Below are 21,222 nucleotides of genomic sequence, written 5' to 3'. Positions count from 1 at the left end.
GTGGATAGAGGGAGGAATTAGGGGTCAGAATGGTCTACAGGGGAGACCAAATATATTTTGTGGCATTTCCTATAAACTGACACTAGTCATGAGCTCACCATGCAGCAAACCATCCAGAAGTACCCATTGAGCAACTAATGGACAAGACAATGCATGATAGGTATTTCCTGCCCTCAAAAAGCAGGCAGTCTAGGACGGGGGTGGGGGGGGTGGGGGTAGGAGGGGTGAGTCAGCAGACAATTATAGGAAACCGTGACACCTGTAGAATGGGGTACGTTCACTGTCTAGGGAATACCCAAGTTGGACCGAAAGAGAGGCCTCAAGCCAAGGACTCTTAGAAGGGGCACTCCCTTCCCTGAAGCTCACCCCAGGACGGGGGCTCCCCTGCCAGCCTCCGTTCCCGCCTATGTTGGAGGCCGGGGGTCCCCTCCCACCCCTCTCAGAGGGGCGCGGGCCAGGAGCTGATGACAGTACACCTGAGTCAGCCCGCCGCCCACCCGCCCCTCAGCGTCTGTCTCCGCATCTTGTGATATTTCGCTTCCCGGGAGCCAGCCCCACTGCGCTCCGGAGGCAGCTCGGCAAACAAACCCAGCGACAGATTGTGCCGCGGCTCATTCCGGGGAAGGACGCCAAATCCCACCCTGCTACCCCCAACACTCCCTCCCCGCCACCCCCTCCAGGTCCTCCCCCACCCCAGGCGCAGGGTCCTCTGCAGGGTGGGTCCCAGGAAGATGCAGGACCCTATCCCTGCCTTTTGAAGATGGAAGGTGGAAAGGAGATTACCTCTTGCTGTTTCTACCTGATCTGAAAATGAAAGGGGTGGGAGAGGAAATTTAGTGTGGGGGGGGGGCGGGGGGGAGCGTACCGGGAGCCCAAGAAGTGCAGAGGATGGAACCAGCAGGGGGCACTCCAGCGCGAGGTGCAAGAGGACTGGGAGCCTGAGAATGAAACTGGATGAGAACTGGAAGGCGAGGTAGAGATTAAGAGATAGCGAGACACCCGCAGAGGTGGAGAGACAGAGGCAGGGAGAAGAGACAACAAGACCCAGAGAGACAGCTAGAGAAGCAGAGAAGACAGTGACAGAAAGAAGCAGATGCCTAGAAGAGGAAAGGACAGGAAGAGAGTAAGAAAGGGAGAGAGGGAGGGAAGAAGGGAGGGAGACAACAGAGCCGGAGATCATAAAATATGAATAAGATTGGTGGGGGGAGAAAATGAGAGAAATCGAATGAGTACGAGGGAAGAATGACCGATTATGGAAGAAGCCGAGAATGAATGGGAAGAATGAGAGCAGCATTTATAAAGCGCCGACTGTATGCCATGCGTTGGACCCTGGCACAGAAAGGGAGGAGCCTGCCAGAGGCAGCGGGACCTGGGGTTCCTATGCTTTCCTCACAGTAGCGGCTGCCCAGGAGTCCAGCACTGCCGCGAGCCGGGCAGGACTGAGCGCAGATGGCCTTGGCGCCCGCCTTACGCGCCGCTCCATCAGTCTCAACCCCGCCCGCGCGGCTTGGCGACTGGCCTGAAGAGATCCCCAAGGGTCCCACGCTTTATCCTTCTCTGGGGTGGCCCTCGAAGACAGGATGCTGGGCACCTTGGGCCGTGCCAAGAAGAGCGGGGAATGGCAACTTAGCCTTTGTAAGGAGTCTCTTAGGTCACAGATTGGCTGACATGGGACAAAAAGAGGTCGCTAGGGGAGCGAGATGGTCCCAGCGAGACCAGAATCCAACCCTCTATCAAAGAAAGTAGAAATTCCCAGCAATTTCCTCCCCACCTTTTGTCCTCTCTAGTCCTCTCGTATGGAATGATATATCCCCTCTTGGACACATCACATATACGTATAAACACGCACAAATTCTCACGCGCGCCCAAACTTGTATCCTCTCCTAAATGCTTCAAGGGGCGTACAACACACCCGTGCAACCTATGCCCTCGCTGCCCACCCAAGCTTGCTCGCGCAAAATCTCACTCAGCTTCACTCAGTTTCCCACCCGCTCGGACACGCACACTAGCGGGTACTCAGCGGCTCACCAGTGCTCACACTCAAGTGCCCCCATCCTCCCAGGTATAAAAGGTCGCGTGCCAGCACTCAGTCACACCTGCACGAACTCCCTTGAGCGCGCGTGCACGTTCATATGCCCTCGATCTTGCACACACACAAATTCTTGCACGTATTATTCTTACAGTCGCACACTTTGGGTTTCTGGTCTGGGGTTGGAAGGAAAAGTGGGATCTTGAGGGTCTCGCGTGGGAGAGAGAGGCACCGCCAAGGATGCGGCGGGAGGGGAGCGGGGATTGACCCAGAAGCCCATCTCCTCCGAGAAGGTTGGGAGGGGAAAACCGGACAAGTCCATGGGGTTTCCTAACACTAGCGCTCCCCCGCAAGAAGGGATTTCTCTAGAAGCGTGGCGCCGCGGAGGCGATAGAACTCAGCGCACAGGATCCCCCAAGGTTGGGAGGGGGCTGGGATGGAGTGGACCAGAGAGCCGCTCCCGCCTCCTAGTGGCCAGGAAAGGGTTAAGTCGGCAAGCCAGGCGGCGAGGGAGGAGCCTGCGAGTGCGGGAAGGCGAGGAGGGTGGTTGGGAAGCGCTTCTTCGCTGTCCCCACTCTCCCTCGGCGAGCAGCTGGGGCGCGCGGACCGACGGACTGACGGGCCCCGGTGCCAGCCGCGCGGCTGGGAGGGTGCGGGCACAGAGCGTCGCGGGCCAGCCCCAGCCCTCCGCAGCCCGTCGTGCCCCGCCCCGTCCCGTCGGGGCCGATGGCTCCTCCCGAGGCCCGCAGCCCGGGGGGCGCAGGGTAGAGCGCCGCGGCCGGGCCACGCAGCCTCGGGACTCCCGGGCCCCCCCGGAGCCCCGCGGAGTCCCCGCCGTCCGTCCGGCGGGCTAAGGGAGCGAGTGGGAGCGCCCTCCCCCCGCCGCCCCTCCCCCGAGCGTCGAGACAAGATGCTGCCCGGGCTCAGGCGCCTGCTGCAAGGTAGGGACCCGCGCCGGCGGGAGAGCAGGGTTATCCTGGAGAGGCGAGCCGGACGCCCCTCTCCCGGGCGCGAGGGTGGGGCAGTGGGTGGCTCTGGGAGGGGGAAGAGCTCCCGGCCCCGGCCGCGCCTCCGTCCCCGAGGCTGCCCGCAGGAGGAGGCACCCAGCTCGGAGGCTGCCGGAGGGTGCCCGGAGCTCGTGACCGAGAGCGGACGCGAGGGGCAAGCGCGCCGGGCCGAGGCGGGGAGGGAGGCTCAGGTTCCGCTGTCCCGGCTCCACCTGCTCCGGGAACGCTGAGGACTCGGGCGGCTGGGGAAGCGCCGACTCAGCAACTCGTGCCCGGTGCCTCAGCACTTTCCAGTCACCTGGGAGGACGAGCGATGTGGGTAGGGGGCTGCCTGGGAAGGGGGGCGCAGAGGGAATCCCCAAGGGCCCTCCCTGGTAGGACAGATGGACGGGCTAGAAAGAGGACAGTTCCGTGGTTTGAGTGACAGGCAAGGGTGTGGACCGGAGATTGGGGGTGGGGAGGGGAAGGGGTCCAGGGGGAAGGCTAGGGAAGGAAAGTCAAAGATGGAGAAAAGTGGTGAGGGAAGTCGGGGGGAGAGGAGGGCATGGAGGAGAGAAAAGAGGAGGAATAAAGGTTAGAGGGGAGAGCTTCCAGGGACCAGAGATCCAGAGCAAGACCCAGGAAGAGGAAGGGCAGGGGAGACCAGAACAGGGCAAGAGGTGAAGAGAACACCATGGACAGGCACCTAGAATCAGGGGTGGAGATAACGGAAAAAGAATGAGGACTGGTGCCCTGGAAACCGGAATGGGAATGGGAAGATCAGAAACGTGATCACGCTGGAGACAGTGAATAGGGATGGGATGTCAGAACCAGGGGAAGATGGTCAAGGATGAGCTCCAGGCTTGGGGACCAACGGAAACTGTAGATAGGAGAGGGGCTGGGGTAGATCTGGATGCAGAGAGGGGCTGGAGAGGGAAGAGGAGAAGGAAAAGAAAGGGGTGGGAGAGAGGGCCCAGCGGGAGGGGGTGGCTGCCCAGGGATGAGACAAAGAGGCTCTGGAAACCACTTCCACGTGGAAGCCCTCCATTCCCAAAGAGCCTGCCTGTCACACATCCCTTCTATCAGGGAGTGGCTGGTGGGCCAGACCCAGGACTGAGCTCAGGGGCTGGGGGCAGCTGTGAGGAAGACCCTGTAAGGACCTCCCAGTGGGGAGGCAGCCTCCTAGGGTGGGCACCCGGGCAGGCTTGGTGCTGCCATTTATATCTCCGAGCCCCGACGTCGCATGCTGCCACTGACAGTGGCTGCTTTTTTTGGGGTGTTACATTCTGACAGAATGAGAAGCTGTTTGCAGCAGCTTTCAACCTCCAGTCACCAGAGGCATCAGTGCCTCCCCAGGCCCTTCCCTGGCATCACCCCACCTCCATCCTACTCCCAGTCTCTACCTCTTGGGACCCTGCCCCCTGGGCATCGGCATGGCAGGCCTAGCCTTTCCCGAAAGCAGCCTGTTGGGTGTGGAGATGGGGCTTCCGTCCCGACCCCGTGCCACTCCTCCCAGAGCCAGAGGCCTGCCTGTTTCCTGGGACCACTCTGTGCAGGCAACCGGGCATTGGCACCCTGGCTCCTGCCCTCCACCCAGGTCCACCTGCCTGCTCCTTAAGTTCCTGCAGGAGGGCCTCTGGCCTAAAGGATGGCCCAGGCGGGAACCCTGTCTCAGAGCCTAGGCATCCGAGGTTAGAAAGCCCAGAGTCCTTGACAACGGCCCCTAAGTGAACGGATACTTTTTGGCTTGGGCACCTCAGGATCAATAACCGTGTTCTGGCCTTCCTCTGCTTTCCTTGCTGGACAGTTCTGGCCTTATCTCTGGACAATGGTCATCACTTCTTGACTCCCACATGTGTGATCCCCTAAAACAACCACGGCTAGGAGCCCCCTCCTTGCCTTGACCCTAAACAGCCAAACAGCCAACATTATGACCCGTCCAGACCTGGGCACCTGGGCCCAGCCTCTGTCCTCCCTGTCCCTCAAGGGCACTGTCTCTCCTACCCAGGGCTGGTTTCTGTGGATATTATTGAGGGAGGGGGCTCCTAGAGAGAGGTCAGGGAGTCTGTCCTAACATGGGTTTGACACCCTGCCTTGCAGGGGGGGGGGGCGCCTGTACTAACTGCATGACCTGAGGCCCCTCCTTCTTCGAGCTGGGGGTCCTGGCAGCATTGACCTCACAGGGGACTGTGTCGGGTTGCATCCTTTGGGGAAAGAAGTTAGCACAGACAAGCACAGTGTCCGGAACACAGTAGGGGCTTCAAGTCAGATGGCTTCCTCCCATCCCTGCTCCACACTCCCCTGCAGCTCGGGCTCACCTGCCTATAGGGGGAGCCGTGAGCAGAGAGTGAAGGGGACAGTGAGAGAGGGCTTTCCTCTGTGTGTAAGGTGGCAGGGCGACAGGAAGGCCTGGGCTGCCCGCTCTGAACCAGCCCTTCCCCTCCCCAGCCTTCAACTGTGAAATGGGGGTGGGGGTTTGCTCTGGAGGGCCACCAGCTATCCCCCCTTCCAGCCCAGCACACTGTGCATCTCAGCCCCGACTCTGCCAGGGATCCACAAAATGGGGGCCAGGAGTGGAGCTGTGGTCCTCAGAGAAGAGGCAGCAGCGAGGAGGCAGGGCATGAGGGAAGGGTCGTGGGGAAGAGGCGGGAGAATCAGGGGCGGGGAGGGAAGGCAGAGGCCCACCCTGGGCAGGACAGGGGTGGGAGGAAGCCCCCAGCTCTGCCCCGAGTGCCCCCTCCAGCCCAGCCTGGGGCAGAGGGACCCGGAGCCCCCCACCTTCCCCTCCTCCTCCTCCTCGCCTCCAGTGAGCGCCGCAGCCTGAATTATGGATGAGGCTCCTTGGGTTACGCTGCTTTGCACGGCAGCAGCAGCAGCGAGGGCCAGAAATGGCAACAGAGTCACTGTTACGCAGCAGCTGTCACGGAGGGGCCCCCAGCTCAGGGTCCCTCCTCAAGGAACCTGCAGGGAATACCAGGCTGGGGGAGGTGGGCGGTGGTGGGGGGAGGCCTGGGGACAACAGGGAGGCTGTGGGAAGAGGAGAAGAGCCTCCAGAGAGAGCAGGGAAGGCTGGATACTAAGGGTGAGTAGGGCCCTTGCCAGTCCCTGCCCAGCGGGACTCAACTCTGGAAGACACCTGGTGCCTGGAGGAGGAGGAACCGACCCGGGGTCATTTTGGTGTGCACATCCTTCCTTCCGTCAGTCTCTCCTGGGATAGCAGTTAGTCCCAGAGGCTGGAGAAAGAGCTCCGTAATCCCCCAGAGAGCCGGTGGCCACTAGGGCTCACATTCTTGTGAGCTTGTGGATAAGGGGTGGGATTAAGGGCTCAGAAAAGGATTGGGTTTCCTTTGGTGTCCAGTCCTTGGGGAGGCAGAGCTCAGAGGGTAACTGACAGGAAAGGAAGTGTCCTGCTGGGCATCAGGAGAATCCTTTATTCTGATTCTTGCCTGGCACCACTTTTCTGTGTGACCTTGGGCAAGTTGCTTGCCCTCTCTGAGCCCCGGCTGTCACCTCTGTCGAACAAATGATCATACCAGATGAACCTGGAGGACTTAGGCAGCTCTGAAGATGTCCAATTTGAAGCCCTAAACCTCAGTGCTCAGGAAACCTACCGTGGGTCCCCCATTGTGCTCCCACACCCCACCCCTGCCTGGTACAGATGAGGGGTGAGAGACATGCTCCTCCGCCCCACGTGGCTTTGAAAAACTCGGGAGGAGAAAGTAATCGTGAAACGCCGCACGGGGGAGGGGTGAGAAGGGCCGAGAAACGCGGAGGTGGTGTGAACGAATGGAACAGCCGCGCTGTGTCACTGAGTATTACATCACACCCAGCCTACACACGCACGGGGCCCGGCACTCACACACACGCGCGGGGGGACAGCCAGCGCACGCTTGCACGCACCGCGCAGCGCAGGGAGGGGCCCGGGACAGGGCCATGGGGCCTGGGTTCCTGGGTTGGTGCTAGGAGGCCCCCCGAGAGCCAGCAGCCAGGACCACCAGGTGCTGGGCATGGGGTCCCCGAATCTGTGCCAGTGTGCTGCCCTGGGGAGGAGACCCCCCAGCACCTGTGACGGCAAGGCCATATTCGGGGCCTGCCGGTGCCATGTGCGAACACCTGGCGCCCAGCACTTCACGTAGTAAGCACCTGGCTCCCGGTTTCCCAGAAGCACACGCACATGCACGCATCCACACACAGCCACCTCCGGAGTGTGACATCGGCACAAAACAACCTCCTGGGTGTGCAGTTCACAGCCCTGGAGGCCTCACCCTCAGTCACCCACCCCTGAGCCTCTTCTGGGGTCTCTGGATCCACGCAGAGCCCCAGGATCTCAGGTCCTTGGGCCCAAGAACCAAGTCTGCCTCCCCTGAGCCTTTGAAGGCCTGGGACACTGCTTGAAGCCAAGGGTGCTCGGTCGCTGTGGCCCAGGGACTGGGGCCTGGCTGTGGGAGGCTGGGCTGTCCTCTCTCCAGGCAAGGCTGCCAGAAGAAAATCCCAGGAGCTATCTGTGGGAAGCACATGCAGAGGAGAGGTCAAGTTGGCTCCAGCCAGAACTTTAATGTGCTCTAGTTCCTGCGGGTGGACAGGGGTGGAGGGGCCTGCCCTGCCTTGCTGGAGCCCAGAAACACAGGCCCCTGCACTGGACCCTCCAGTCCTCAGGCTAATCCATGCATCTCCTTCTCTGTCTACATGGTAAGAAGGGTGGACCATACCCCATCTTCAAACGTTACTTTAAGAAAAAAATTAAAACTTTTTAAAGTGACTTTGAACGAGAAGAGCCCGAGATGCAGAACGCAGATTTCTGGGCTGCCACACTCAGAGTTTGGATTCTGCATTCTTTTGGAGAGGACAGCTGATCCTGGTGCAGGTGCCTGGTGGCCCTGGGTAGACCCACTGGTCCCTACGGTCCCTCCTGGAGTGTAGAGGCTCTGCTTCCTCCCAGGTAAAACAGCAGGATAGTGAGGGAGGACTTTGGTCACTGGGTTCAGCAAGGCTGGGCCTCAGGAACACTGTGCACAGGCCTTAGACTCACAGAGTCTTCAGTTAGTTCTAGTCATTCTCAAGTGGGTTGGTTTTTCTCCCCAGGGGACATTTGGCAGTGTCTGGAGACATTTCGGTTATCACAACTGGGGGCAGGGTGCTGCTGGCATCTAGTGGATAGAAGACAGAGCGACTGTTAAACACCCTACATAGGACTGCCCCCACAACAAAGGACTCCCGGCCCACTGTGGACCCTGGGGTGGTGCAGCTCTCACAGTTAGTCTTTTGACATTAGTTTCTCAACAAGGTCAAACATGCGGCGGTGAAAGCAGACTAGAATGAAGAGACATGTGATCATCCAACAACTTTATATGCACGGAGGTGCTTCCTACAATGCCTCTTGGTGTTATGTTTTAATATACCTCAAAAAGAAGGTTCACAGCCTTACCTGGTGGCACACACACCTAGAATCCTAGCTATGCTGGAGGCTGAGATAGGAAGATTGCAAGTTTGAGGCCAGCCTAGGCAACTTAGCCAGACCCTGTCTCAAAATTACACACACACACACACACACACACACACACACACACACATATATATAGTAATGGGGATTGAAACCCTTTGGGTTCACTCAATCACTGAGCCATATCCCCAGCCCTTTTTATATTTTATTTAGAGACAGGACCTCACTAAGTTGCTTAGGGCCTCACTAAATTGCTGAGGTTGACTTTGAACTGCAATCCTCCTGTCTCAGCCTCCCAACTCACTGGGATTACAGGTGCGCGACACCGCACCCAGCTAAAACAATAATTTTAAAAAATGAAAAGGGCCGGGGGTGCAGCTCAGTGGTAGAGCACCTTGAGTTGAATCCCCAGTGCCAATAAATAAATAAATAAACAAACAAACAAACAAATAAAAATAATAAATAAAAGTTTGCAAGCCTCAAAGGAGCCTCAAGAATGAAGCGGCCAGGCCTCTGCAGACTCTGAGGGGCATCCAGAAGCCCCTGCCTGACATCCTGTGCAGAGAGCCGTCTTGGGCGGGTGGGCGCGGCCCCTGGGCCTCCAGCCAGCCCTCACTGGCCTCTCCCCGCAGGTCCCGCCTCAGCCTGCCTGCTGCTGCTGCTCCTGGCCCTGCCCCCCGCAGCCCCCAGCTGCCCCATGCTCTGTACCTGCTACTCGTCGCCGCCCACCGTGAGCTGCCAGGCCAACAACTTCTCCTCGGTGCCGCTGTCCCTGCCGCCCAGCACGCAGCGACTCTTCCTCCAGAACAACCTCATCCGCACTCTGCGGCCCGGCACCTTCGGGCCCAACCTGCTCACCCTGTGGCTCTTCTCCAACAACCTCTCCACCATCTACCCGGGCACCTTCCGCCACCTGCAGGCCCTGGAGGAGCTGGACCTCGGTGACAACCGGCACCTGCGCTCCCTGGAGCCTGACACCTTCCAGGGCCTGGAGCGGCTGCAGTCGCTGCATCTGTACCGCTGCCAGCTCAGCAGCCTGCCCGGGAACATCTTCCGCGGCCTGGTCAGCCTGCAGTACCTCTACCTCCAGGAGAACAGCCTGCTCCACCTCCAGGTGAGCGCCCCACCCCCACCCCCCAGCCCTGCCCGGGTGCCTCCAGTCCCTCCTCTCTCCCAGGACAGCTGCCTGCCTCACAGTCTCCACGTCTCTCTTTCTCTGCCCCTGTTCTAAGTTTCTGTGCCCCTCACATTCTCAGGGTCTTTCATCTCCTCTGTCTGCCTGCCTCAGTGTGGGTCCCCGTGTGCCCCTCTAGCTCCCCAGCCCCCACCTGTCTTCACCTGCCTTTGCCTGTCCCTTCCCGGCCCTCTCTGCCTCTTTCCCTGACTTGCCTCCCCCATCTGTCTGCCTCTGCCTCTTCTGTCTGTCTCCCTTCACACACCCACTCTGCACACTCCCCCATGTCTGTCTGGGAGTGTGGATGTGTCTTTCTGTGATCTCTGCTTTCCCCGCGTTTGCCTTCAGGGGACGGTGCCTTGCGCCAGGCACCCCAGCCCAAAGGGCTCTGTGGCTGCTCTTCTCACCCACCCCCAGGTCCTCCCACAGCACAGGCAAGTGGGGCCAGAGGGCAGGGCACTGCTCTGAGGTCCCAGAGAAGGGCCCACTCTGTCCAGCTCCCTGGATAATAGGACATGGACCTGCCCTGCCCTGCCCTCTCGGGCTTTCTGTTTCCACACCTTTTCTCTCAGTGCAAGGGAGGACAGAACAAAGGGTAAAAAAAAAAACGCTGTGGCACTCTTACCCAGCCGGAAAAGGAGGCCCTGAAAGCTAAAGGAGTAACAGCAATTGTTATTTATTGTTATTATTATTGATCTAATTGTTGTTTATTGTTGTTGTTATGCTGAGCGCCTGACAGTCAGATCCTCTGGGTCTGTTTCCCTGGGAAGCAATCACACACCCTCCAAACCACAGGAGCAGGAAACTTTCCTGGCTATGCAGCCTCTGGCTGGAAGGGGACAAGGTACCCCACTTCTCCCCCTCCCCACTTAAGCCTGGCAGGCACCTCCCCCTCCCACCCCAGGGCTGGCGCTAGATAGTCACCAGTCTGCTGGCTGGAAAACCAGGTCTGCATCGCTGAGGCTCATGATGATAGCCATTGCAATAATAATCTAACAAGCATTTGTCAAAAGTACCCACAGTGTGCTAGGTGCTGAGAAGACAGTGGTGGACGGAACAGTCCCTGCCTTCACAGAGAGAGCATTTTTATGGGGAGGAAGAGAAGTAAAATGCATAGTGTGCTGGGAAAATGGCTTGTGCTAGTGCGGAAACCATGAGCAGCCGTGGGCACTCAGAGGCTAAGCATTTGACCCCGGTCAACCCTGCCATTCACAAGAGGGTATTTTGTGAATTTCAACCTGGGCCTCAGTTTTCCCACCTGTAAATCAGGGGTAGCACAAGCACCCATCTCCTAGGGATTTCATAAGAATTAAATGCATGAATAATTTGTAAGGCACTTAGAATAGTGCTTGGCATACTGTAAGCACTATATAAATGCTTGTTAAAATACTATTTTAAGAAAGAGGAAGGAGCCTTATTTAACACTGGTCTTGGTGAAGTGCCCCAACCTGAACCTCATCCTGGGAATTTAGGTCAAAGTCAAGGACTATACTAAGGCCGTGGTGGGTTCCAGAACACCCCCTCCTTCTCCTTCCTAATGTTTCCCAGAACCACGTGGTTTACAAGGCGATCCTGACCACCGCAGCTCACTCCCACCACCCTGTTGGGGGCTGGTCTTCACTGTTTAGTTTTAATTGTTTGTAGTGGTAGAGGGACAGAATGCCTTTATTATATTCGTTTATTTTTATGTGGTGCTGAGGACCCAACCCAGGGCCTCCCACGTGGGAGGCAAGTGCTCTGCCCCTGAGCTACAGCCCCAGCCCTCACCTCACTGTTAACAGTGACAAAGCGGAGGCCGGGTGTCCCCAGGACTTTGTAGAGATGTAACCACCTCTAAACACAAATCTCTTAGCCATGGTCCTTGTGACTCGGGGCTCGCTGTTCTCACCATCACACTAGCTTTACAGCCGCCTGGCCGCAGGGACAGTTAGGGACACAGGGGACACGGGATGGAACTTCCTGAGGCCACACAGTCAGAGGAGTTGCCACTTGAGCCTGTACAGTCTGACTGCACTTCAGGGGGATGGTACCCCCAAAGTACAGCTGGGTGGGCTTGTTTTTGAAAACCCACACAGTGCTGGACACAGTGGCGCACGCCTGTGATTCCAGCGGAGGCTGAGGCAGGAGGATGGCAAGTTCAAAGGCAGCCTCAGCCAAAGCAGGTGCTAAGCAACTCAGTGAGCCCCTGTCTCTAAGTAAAATGCAAAATAGAGCTAGGGATGTGGCCCAGTGGTTGAGTGCCCCTGAGTTCAATTCCTGCTACCCCCACCCTCCCCCGCCAAAAAAAAAAAAAGGAAAAACCCGCACTTTGGAGTGTGCCAAACCCACGTTCCAGTCCCGGCCGCTAAACGACTTTGGACAAATCCCCTCACCTCTCAGTCACCATTTCCCTGCTTCTAAGTTGGCAGTCAGGACAGTACCTACTACTTATCTCAGTTTTGTGAGGATGAAGTGGAAGCGATCAGCGCAGAGCCACCCGCCAAAGGTACTGTCCTTTTCACTACAGGTTGAGCACCCTGTATCCAAATTGCTTGGGGACCAGGAGCGTTTCAGATTTCAACTGTTTTGGATTTGGGACTATTTGCATAGACATAATGAGATATCTTGGGGATGGGACCAGAGTCTGAGCACAAAATTCATTTACGTTTCATCTATGCCTATACACATAAGCTGAAGGTAATTTTATACAACATTTAAATAAATTTGCACATGAAACAAAATTTGTTTTGTTTTGTTTTGTGGGATTGAACCCACGGACGCTCTACCACTGAGCTGGAGCTGCAGCCCTTTTGATTGATTTATTTTGAGACGGGGGGTCTCCCTCAGTTACCCAGGCCGGTGCCCGGAACTTGAAATCCTCTTGCCTGACCTTCTCTGGGATTGCAGGTGTGCACTGTCACACCCACCAGGAACAAAGTTTCATGCTGTGGAATTTTCCACTGTGGCATCATGTCCGTGCGGCCAAACTTTCAGATTTCGTAGCATTTCTGAGTTTAGATTTTCTGATGAGGGTGCTCAACCTGTATTTTCATTACTCCTGCTACTCCTGGTACTCAACCACTCCTGCAGAGCTCTCCGGCGTCTCCTTCCTTATTCATACATATTAGTTGTTCATTATCTAACCTCAGATGAGTTGTTTCCCCTCTCTGAACCTCAGTTTCCTCATCTGTACACTGGGAATAAGAAAAACAATACCTTCCACCAAGAGTGGATGGACTGAGTAAAGGAGTGAGTGTCCGTAAAACATAGTGTAGTGCTGAATAAATTAGGTTAATACGAACGATCCTCCACGGAGTTGCAGGACAAGACAGTAGTCCGGGCCTGGGGTCAGCAAAGGCCCAGACAGAGGGGACCGCAGGTGGCACCGGGGAGAGCACTTGTTCTGCACATCCCTGGCGTGCAGGGTACAGGGCATCATGGGAAGGAAGCACTTCACACCTGGCCCTTTATAGAGGCAGAAAGACGCAGCCTCTGCCTGTGACCTGCCTGCCTGCCTGGTGGAACTAGGCTGGGAGATGCCACAGGCAGGTGAGGAAACCCGTGGGCTGAGGTGAGATCCACAGGGGCAGGTGTGACCCAAGATGGAGCTGGGCCTACCCGAGAAGGGAGGCTTGGAGGAGGCTACCAAAGGGGACCACAGCTTTTCAGGATGTGGCAGGTAGACACGGAAATGGGGTGGGGTGGAGGAACTCACAGATGGTCTGCTGTGGGCCAGGCACCAAGCCAGAGGAGTTCATTCAACAACAGATATTTACTGAGCACCTACTACATGCCAGGCAGTGTGCAGGGGTGCCAGGGATTCGAGGAGTGAACAAAACAATGTCCCTGCTCTGCTGGAGACTATTTTCTGTGGGAGGGTAGCCAGAAAACGATAGAGAGTTTATTCTTCCTTTCTCTGTGTGTGTGTGGGGGGGGGGGGGAGAAGGGGTGCTGGGAATTGAACCTGGGGCCTCAGGCAGTGGCTAGGCAAGCGCTCCACCATGGAGCCACTTCCCAGACCTCCTTCTTTCAGCCGTAGCAGCAGCCTGCACAGTGCTTAAGAGCCATCTTTGCACTCAGGCAAGTCTGAGTTTGAATCAATCCCAGCCTCACTTCCCATTTGCTGAGTGCTTTGGGGTAAGTTACTTAACCACTCTGAACCCCCCTGAGGTGGGAGAGGTGTTGTGATGATTAAAGGCAAGAGACTTTTTCAAGGGGCTCAGGCTGACGTCTGGCCCAGCATGAGTATCCAATCCGTTGAATAGTGGCTTTCATTCAACTGTTGGCAGCAAGGACACCCACGGAGCCTCAGCAAAACTAAGGCACCAGTCTCAAGTCACCAGTGGCAAGGGACACCGTCTAGACTTGGCCCAGGTCTGCCCAGCCCCAGAGTGCAGTTGTTCAGAGCCCGATCCCAGGAGTTCGCGTCCACAGACATTTAATGTGAGCTGTTGGGCTCTGGGCAAGTGGCTTCGGTCTCTGAGCCTCCCTCTCCTGGCCTGTGAAGTGGAGGTGATCATCGTCTCTGCCTCACAAGGTTGCGGTGATGCAGTTACTACCTAGGCTACGTGCGGCCCAGAGCCTGGCACACGGCGGGAGCTCAGCAACTCATCTGCCTGAGGCTGCTGACGCCGACGGTGACGATGATGCCCACCATAGACTGGTGAGCACCATGAGCGGGGGTGCCTGGCACAGAGGAGGCACTCAAAACAGCTTTGCTGAATGAGTGAGGTACATTTCAGGACTCGCCAACTCATAAATAGCAGATGAGAATGGGCCCGTAAAGATCAACTACCCTGGAAGTCATTTGTTTCCGATGAAAAAAAAAAGAAAAAGAAAAGAAAGGAAAAGAAAAGAACTGAGGCCCAGAGAGGTGCCTGGAGCTATCCAAGGTCACACAGCCTAGCAGCTAATGTGATGAGTGCCAGGAGCTGGAAGGCCGGAGGGAAGCAAGGTTAAGAACAGGGAAGGCTGTCCAGGAAAGGGAGGGGGCAGGGATCCTGCCTTAAGCTTCCAAATGGATGCAGAGAGCTGTGAACTGGCCAGTGAGGAGGTGAGGGAAATGTGGTTTTTGAAATGGAAGAGGATGACTTGAGCAGCCACTCTCAACCCAGAGGGAGGGGCGGTAGAGAGGGGGAGGGGGGAGGGCCTGGGCTGTGAAAGTCAAGAGCTTATTAATGCACAGAGAACCGTTTTAACGGTGGAGAGAGGAAGGACCGGATTTGAGAGCTGCAGCCCAGGAAGTGGCAACGGGATTTGGCAACAGCTTGGATGGGGGAAGGGGGGATGGACCCCAGGGCCGAGGCTCAGGGAGGGGAGGGCAGGACTGTGCAGAGAGACAAAGAGGAGAAGAGCCTGGAACGGGAAAGCAGGACTGTGGTCCCTGAACACATGCTCTTCCCTGCCTGACCTTCCCAAGTCCCCAAAGTGCTGATTACCCCTGCTCCTCCCCTGCCCTCTCCCATATTGATCCTCTGACCATACATCTCTGGGTGTGTCCTAGTCTTGCTGACGCTCCATGAAAAAGAGAAACCCTCAATAAGTGAGGGGAAGCCATTCCGAGTCCACTCTGGAGGAGGACAGGGGACAAGCAAGGCTGGAGCTAGGCAGGTGCAGGAGCCAGCTGAGGACCCGAACGGGGACTGGGGCTGGGCAGTGGCATCAGGGAGGCGGAGAACGCTGGTGTCTGAGGCAGCGAGAAGGTTGAGGGGGACGGATCTCAATGTGGCCAAGAGGAGGGCTGTTGGCAGGCTCAGTTCCTGTGGCAGAGAGGGCGGAAGCCAGATGGGAGGGGGTGAGAAGGCGCGGGAGCAGGGAGGTGGAGCTGGGGGTGGGGGCTGGGAGGCAGTGCCCTCCCCCACCTGAGGCCTCCCACCAGGCTCCGGGGTGGTGTGGACAGGGGATGTCCTCCCCAGGCAGGAGGACAGCCACAGTCAGGGACCAGGACCCCAGCTGAGCTGTCATGAGAAGGGAGGATGCTCCTGTCCCCGAGAGCAGCAGACCTGCTGGGACCTGCTAACCACAGTGATGCTGATGCTGGCAGGACCTCAAGGCTGTGGGGTCAGGGGACTGGGGTTCTAGCTGCTTCTCCAATGAGCCCTTCATCTCTCTGGACCTTGGTGCCCTCCCCTGTAAAAAGTGGGTTGTGCTGGGGGATCTTAAAATACTAGCTCCCAGATACACTGATCCTCAGAATTCCCTGATGAGGGGGTTAAAATGGTCCCCACCCCCACCGTGGATCACACCCACACCTGTTAACTGTGAACTCAATTCTGAATTCCAAGGTCCCTTCCAGCACTCACATGACTCCCCCACCCCCAGGCAGGTGGGACAGCTTCTCTAAGGGGTCGAGGTGCAGGGGAAGCAACTCTTCCTTCCCTTCCCCTGCTTCCCCTAGTGGAGGTGGGGTGGAGCTGATCCCTGGTCCCCTGAATCACCCAGCCTAGCCCTACTTCCCTGATAACCATCAGTTACTGATGGTGTTCCATGGCATACCTGCCAGGTACTGGTCCTCAGCAGGGTGGTAACTTTAGCCCTCAGTCCACTGAGAATTTTTCTCCCTGATGTGCATATTGAGGAAACTGAGTCTTGATGGGGTTAAATAACTTGTCCAAAATAACCCAGCCAGGAGAAAGGCAAGCTGGGTTCAGAACCAGGGCTCTAACTCCTGAGCCTGTAGGCTCCTTCCTCCCTGGACTGAGTCCCTGTGTACAGGCACTGTGCTCAGCCTCGGGCTCATATGAACTTCATGTGAAGGGTCTTGTTTGATCCTCAGAACAAATTCACCAGGTGGGGTCACTCATCTCCACTTTACAGAAGAGGAGACAGGTTTGGAGACATTGCAGACTTGGCCAGGTTTAAGATAATAACTAACGCAGAGAAAGTCTATCAAGGGGGAAACAGTTTTCCAAACACCCTAATGTGCTCTGCTTCATTTAGTCCACACGTTACAGTTGAGGAAACTGAGGCACCGGGATACCGAGTGACTAGTATAAGGTGGCAGAGTCACTTAGGGACCGATCCAGGATTTGAAACCAGAAAGTCTGGTTCGCTGTCTGCAAACTTAACCAAACCAGAGATGCCCATTCTCCAAGTGTGGTCCTCCAACAGCCGCATCAGCCTCGCCTGGGAACCTGTCAGGATAGACAGATTCCCAGGCAGCACCCGGAGCCCCAGACCTGCCAGATGGGAAGCCCGGGGCGGCGTTCGGGGATCTGCACGGGATACACCCTAAGGGTAAGAGCCGCTGACCTCAACGTTCCCGCTTTTTCCGCTGCAAATAGGTTAGAAGAGGCAGAGTTCCAATCCCGGACTCCGAACCCAAAGGTCCAACCCTTTCCACTCTGCCACAGTGCTCCGCTCCTTCCCTCACCCGGGTCCCCACCTCGCTCAGGACCACTCTCTTCTATTCCCGCCCCCACCCAGGATGACCTGTTCGCGGACCTGGCCAACCTGAGCCACCTCTTCCTCCACGGCAACCGCCTGCGGCTGCTCACAGAGCACGTGTTCCGCGGCCTGGGCAGCCTGGACCGGCTGCTCCTGCACGGGAACCGGCTGCAGGGCGTGCACCGCGCGGCCTTCCGCGGCCTCAGCCGCCTCACCATCCTCTACCTGTTCAACAACAGCCTGGCCTCGCTGCCGGGCGAGGCGCTCGCCGACCTGCCGGCGCTCGAGTTCCTGCGGCTCAACGCCAACCCCTGGGCGTGCGACTGCCGCGCGCGGCCGCTCTGGGCCTGGTTCCAGCGCGCGCGCGTGTCCAGCTCCGACGTGACCTGCGCCACGCCCCCGGAGCGCCAGGGCCGAGACCTGCGCGCGCTGCGCGAGGCCGACTTCCAGGCGTGTCCGCCCGCCGCGCCCACGCGGCCCGGCAGCCGCGCCCGCGGCAACAGCTCCTCCAACCACCTGTACGGGGTGGCCGAGGCCGGGGCGCCCCCCGCCGACCCCTCCACGCTCTACCGAGACCTGCCCGCCGAGGACTCGCGGGGGCGCCAGGGCGGAGACGCGCCCACCGAGGACGACTACTGGGTGGGCTACGGGGGCGAGGACCAGCGCGGGGAGCAGACGTGCCCCGGGGCTGCTTGCCAGGCGCCCCCGGACTCCCGCGGCCCCGCGCTGGCGGCCGGGCTCCCCAGCCCCCTGCTTTGCCTCTTGCTGCTGGCTCCCCATCACCTCTGACTGCGGTGCTGAGACTGAAGAGGCCGGGGCTCAGGCCCCTCCCCCCGAGCCGCGGCCCCGGACCCCGTCCCTGCCCACCCCACCCCGCCAGGCCCCGCCGCCTTCCGGTCCCCTCCCGGCTCCCCGCCTCCTCTGGACCAGGCTGTCGCTCCTGGCCTTCTGGCTGCTCCGACTGTGGCAGGGTGTGTGGCGGCTCAGCCCTGTTCGCCCTAATTCTAGCCATTAACTCTTCTTCCCCATCCCGAGGCTGGGGTGGGGCACCCCGGGCAGCCGCTGGCCGCCCTCTCCGGGGCCCACAGTGGACACAGAGGGGCTTTTGTCTGCAGAGCATCTTCCACCAGCAGAGCCTTTGGAAGCTCCCCCAGGGGGGCCCCACCCAGGACCCTTGGGAGGGATGCCTCAGTGCGGGCCCCTGCTGATCCCAGTCCCCTCGACCTCCTGACACTGGGGGAACACTTTCTCCTAAGTCTACCCTGGACAATTTTTAGGGCGCCTGGGGAGAGCTTTCCTCTCCACCATGGCCCCTGTGTGGTGAAGATCAAAAGAAGTTGTTTGGGAAAAAAAAATTTATTAAAAAATTCTATTATTTTATCTCCTGTAAGATTTTTTTTTCTGGGGACTGGGGGAGCTCAGGATCTCAAAAGTGGGATGAGGGCTGAGAACCACCGTAAGGATTTCAGGACTGGAGGGCTAGGGGAAAAGAACCACCTTGTGCCATCAAAGAGCTCCCTGCTGCTGCGAGCTGGTGTGTGATCTCTCCCTTTGAGAAGTTGAAGCCTGAGGAAGATTTGTGTAGCACTGAGTCCCAGGGAGGTGAAGTTACAGCCCAGAGTGGTGGGTGCTGATGGCATCTCCTCTCTTTTGTCCAGGAGAAGCAGCAACAACCAGCCCTGACTTGTCTCCAGCCTGGCTAAAGTCTCCTTTTCCTGCAAGGAGGGGGGGGTGGGGGAAGACATCCATGGTCACCACCAGCCCAAACAAGGCTTTAAGCAAATCTGGGAAAGGCACCTCTTCCCCAGGGGATACACAGTTCTAAGGTAGAGCAAACACCTTAGGGAGAGGAGCCCAGGGCTGGATTTCAGCTCATATTTGTCACCTTGGCTGAGTGCCCTTGTGCAGTGTACAGCCTGCAGAACCGTACACAGCAAAAGCAGCCTCTCTCCCTGACTTCCGGTGAGCTAGAAGCTATGATGGATGGACCACATCAGAGAAGGTTCTCCAAGCAAGCTAGAAGAAAGGTCAAGAGGCTGGGTAGTCAAGAGGGACAGGAATCCCAAGGTGGGATCTTGTGGTGGAATCACAAGCTTCATCTTTCTGGTGTATGGAGGAGAGCCTGAGACAGGAGACAGGCTAAGAAGGGGTTGAGACTGAGAGTGTTAGGACTGAGTCTCAGACAGAAGTGATTGAAGCTTGGTGGTTTGAATTGGGGTTAAGAATCTAGCTGGGAGGTGGGAACAGAGAGCCAGAAGGGACCCAGAGGTGGTAGGGCTCCAGGCAGGGTGTTGAGATTCTGTGTCTCTAGCTGTGGAGGTCGGAGGATGGTGAGAAGGGGAGGTGGGAGCCGGCATGGTAAGCTCTGCAGAAGGGCACGATGTGGGCAGGGGCACAGTGAGGTCAGGGACCCACAGAGCTGAGTCGAGGGTCTTGCAGGGGCCTGAGTCAGCTGGCTTTGAGAAAGCCTGTGAGTTGGTGGTGGGGGGGAGCAGGCAAGAGCTCTGATGGAGGAGGGGCTGCTGGCCTGGGCAGGGGGAGGGGCATGCTGGTAAATCAGAGGCAGGCTGTCCAGGTCACAAAATTATCGTTGTGAAATATTCATGGGCCTTCAGTCCAGATGCTATTTCAGAACAGTGAGAGCAGGCGGAGTGCGTGAGCCTCAGGAAGAAGCCTAAAGGGGAGGCGCACCCCACCAGCCCCCACCTCCATCACCACTCACCCAGACAGACCCACGGACGCCCATCACGTGCACACCCACGCTCTCCAGCTCCTGCTCACACACTCACACAAAGCAGAGCTGCCCGGCACGTGCAGGCACGCCAGCCACCCACGGGCCCCACAAACAGGCAGATGCACCCCAGATATGGATGTGCACGCACACCCTCTCCACCAGGACCCAGCACGGAGGGAGACCACTCCCAGAGACCTCAAACACAGGGATCCCTATCCCTCCCCCCCCCAAAAAAAACCAACAAATTTACATCTTTGAGCCCCACCCTCAAATGTCCCTGAAATAGAAGGGACATTCAAGGCCATCCAGCCCAACCCCCACCAGTGCTCTGATAGGAAAATTGAGGCCAGAGAGAGGGAAAGGGACTTGTCCCACACTCCCCCAACCTCCTGAAATGCGAAACGCATTCGCCTCCCACGTTCGGTGAGTGTACCCCCATTCTGCTTTCTTGTCATCTGCCAGACACCCAGTCTGGTTGTAGTCAGCGCCTCCCTTTCCCTAGTCTCCGGTATCTACTTGGTTACCCAGTGCCCCTCTCTCCTTTCCATTTCCTTCCCGCCACCTCCCTGCTCCAGCTACTCCTGACCTCCTGCTGGGAATGTAAAAGAAAACAGCCATCATCTCTGCACTCATTTTGCTGCAGTCCCTCTCTCCCTTCCTCTCACCCAGCCTGCCCTTGGTGACCAGAGTCATCTGGCCAAAATTTGCATTAGGCCACTATGTCCCTCAGGAACCTACAGTGGCTCCCTATTGCCTCAGGATAAACACCTCAGCGGAACATCAGACATTCTTCAGGGTCCCCAGGCATCTGCTTTTCCTAGCCTTTTCTCTCATGGCGGTGTCCCAAGCCTTCTCTCCAGCTAAGAACGCCTGGGTCCTGCTGGCCAGCAGTTATCCTGCACTTGAAACCCACAAACCTACTTTGAATGCCCCCTAACTGCTCTCCTCGCAGACTAGGAAACCTCCCCAGTCCAGGCTCCTGAGCCTTTCCCAAGGCCAAGACTGCATCCCTCTGACCACGCTTGGGGGTTCTCTTGCTGCCCTTCAAAGCAGCAGTCAGCAGCCGGGCCCCGGCTTCCTCCAGGCGGACGGCTGTCCCCTAACGGCCACCTTGGGAAGCACAGCCGGGTTTCAGCCAACCTAACCTGAGAGCGAGCATCTATCTAATCGCCCCCGGAGAGGAAGAGAAGGACGCCAGATGACAAGGTTTATAAGCCTTTAAGCCTCTAAGGTTCTTACACCCGGATTGGGGGTAGAGCTCCCAGCCCTGCTTTCTGATCTCTAATTTGTGTGAGGGCTCCTCGCCTGTGAAATACAAAGACTTGGGGCTCCCAGGACACTGTAGAAGGAAAGTTTGCCCACGGAACTCTAAGAGGTCACAGAGCCAGGGGCAGTCCAGGTGGCAGGCCCAAGGTCCAGTTGGGGTCAGGTTGCTACATGAATTTTTAATGCCTCCAGCCAAACCTGTCAGATGTTCCGAAACCCGAGTATCCA

General features: G+C 57.7%; 1 protein-coding gene across 2 annotated transcripts; it reads left to right on the top strand.

The window, feature by feature from the left end:
- The first annotated feature begins 2,507 nt into the window (after nucleotides 1-2,507).
- Nucleotides 2,508-18,374, top strand: Rtn4rl2 (reticulon 4 receptor like 2). Of its 2 annotated transcripts, none has more exons than XM_078046000.1 (3): nucleotides 2,508-2,970; nucleotides 9,088-9,569; nucleotides 17,034-18,374. In XM_078046000.1, exons 1-3 carry the CDS (start codon nucleotides 2,940-2,942, stop codon nucleotides 17,781-17,783), a joined length of 1,263 nt encoding a protein of 420 aa, XP_077902126.1. In that variant the 5' UTR covers nucleotides 2,508-2,939; the 3' UTR covers nucleotides 17,784-18,374. The 2 variants fall into 2 exon arrangements, with proteins under 2 accessions (XP_077902126.1, XP_077902127.1); XM_078046001.1 differs by lacking the exon at nucleotides 2,508-2,970 and adding an exon at nucleotides 6,036-7,704.
- Nucleotides 18,375-21,222: the final 2,848 nt, after the last annotated feature.

Source organism: Ictidomys tridecemlineatus, chromosome 4 (genome assembly GCF_052094955.1).
Source record: "Ictidomys tridecemlineatus isolate mIctTri1 chromosome 4, mIctTri1.hap1, whole genome shotgun sequence".
NCBI classification, from domain to species: domain Eukaryota; kingdom Metazoa; phylum Chordata; class Mammalia; order Rodentia; family Sciuridae; genus Ictidomys; species Ictidomys tridecemlineatus.
The sequence above is the reverse complement of the archived record's forward strand: the minus strand, read 5'-3'. Positions and strand labels throughout refer to the sequence as shown.